The 826-nt window shown below is 29.4% G+C and overlaps 1 protein-coding gene across 1 annotated transcript; it reads right to left on the reverse strand.

Moving 5' to 3' along the window:
• Positions 1-99: 99 nt before the first annotated feature.
• LOAG_16114 (hypothetical protein) lies at positions 100-658 on the reverse strand (the record flags this gene model as incomplete). Its single annotated transcript, XM_020448983.1, has 2 exons — positions 100-286; positions 443-658. Coding segments are annotated over 2 exons (403 nt in total), but the record flags the coding sequence as incomplete, so codon positions are not given.
• Positions 659-826: the final 168 nt, after the last annotated feature.

Raw genomic sequence — 826 nt, forward strand, 5'->3', positions numbered from 1 at the left:
AAAAAAAAGGAAGGGAGAAAAGATGAAGGAATAAAATTGTCATTAGCAAGCATGATAATTTAAGCATTAATTATAAATTTTAATTATGAAATTAAAAATTTAACCGATATCAGAAGTCCCGAGTAATGAAGTAGTGTTAAAAGTTTTATTTGCACCAGATGAATCATCGTGACTTTTCTTACATCCACCACTTGCACTACTTCGACCTTTCGCTTTCCAGCCGCTCAAACTGAAACCCAATGCGCCAAGGCTTTCAACTTCGCTGTAGTCTGAGGCTGATATGAAACTGAAGTTTCATTTTTTTTTTTTTTTAATTAATTTAAAATCAATGGTTATGACTAATATTCATTTTTTTTTTTTAAACAAGATAGATTATTTTAAGATTTAAATTTGCATATCGTTTATAAGAATTAAAATTGGGAATTGATGATTATATGCTTACCTGATATCATCACTATGTCGTGGTACGGTTAATGTTCGTACGATTGAACTACGTTGATTGAATGCATTCACATTTTCCAATTCTACCGTATCACCACCGCTACGTCCAATTACACTTTCGGAATGACTCAATAGATTAGATCCAACACGCCGTTTTGTACTCTGCCGAATACGACTGATCAAACCTGGATGACAACCAATGCCACCACTACGATTACTGTAATATAACAAATTTCAATTTTGTAAACAAAAATTTCAAAATTTATACAAGAAATAATAAATTAGCACATAATTTATTTATTATTTTTTTAAATTAATTTATCGATTAAATTTTTTTTCCTTTTTTTGCTTTTGAAGAAAACATGCAAAATTATACTTTTCTTAA

This window comes from Loa loa, assembly GCF_000183805.2.
Source record: "Loa loa unplaced genomic scaffold supercont3.4115, whole genome shotgun sequence".
Lineage (NCBI taxonomy): Eukaryota > Metazoa > Nematoda > Chromadorea > Rhabditida > Onchocercidae > Loa > Loa loa.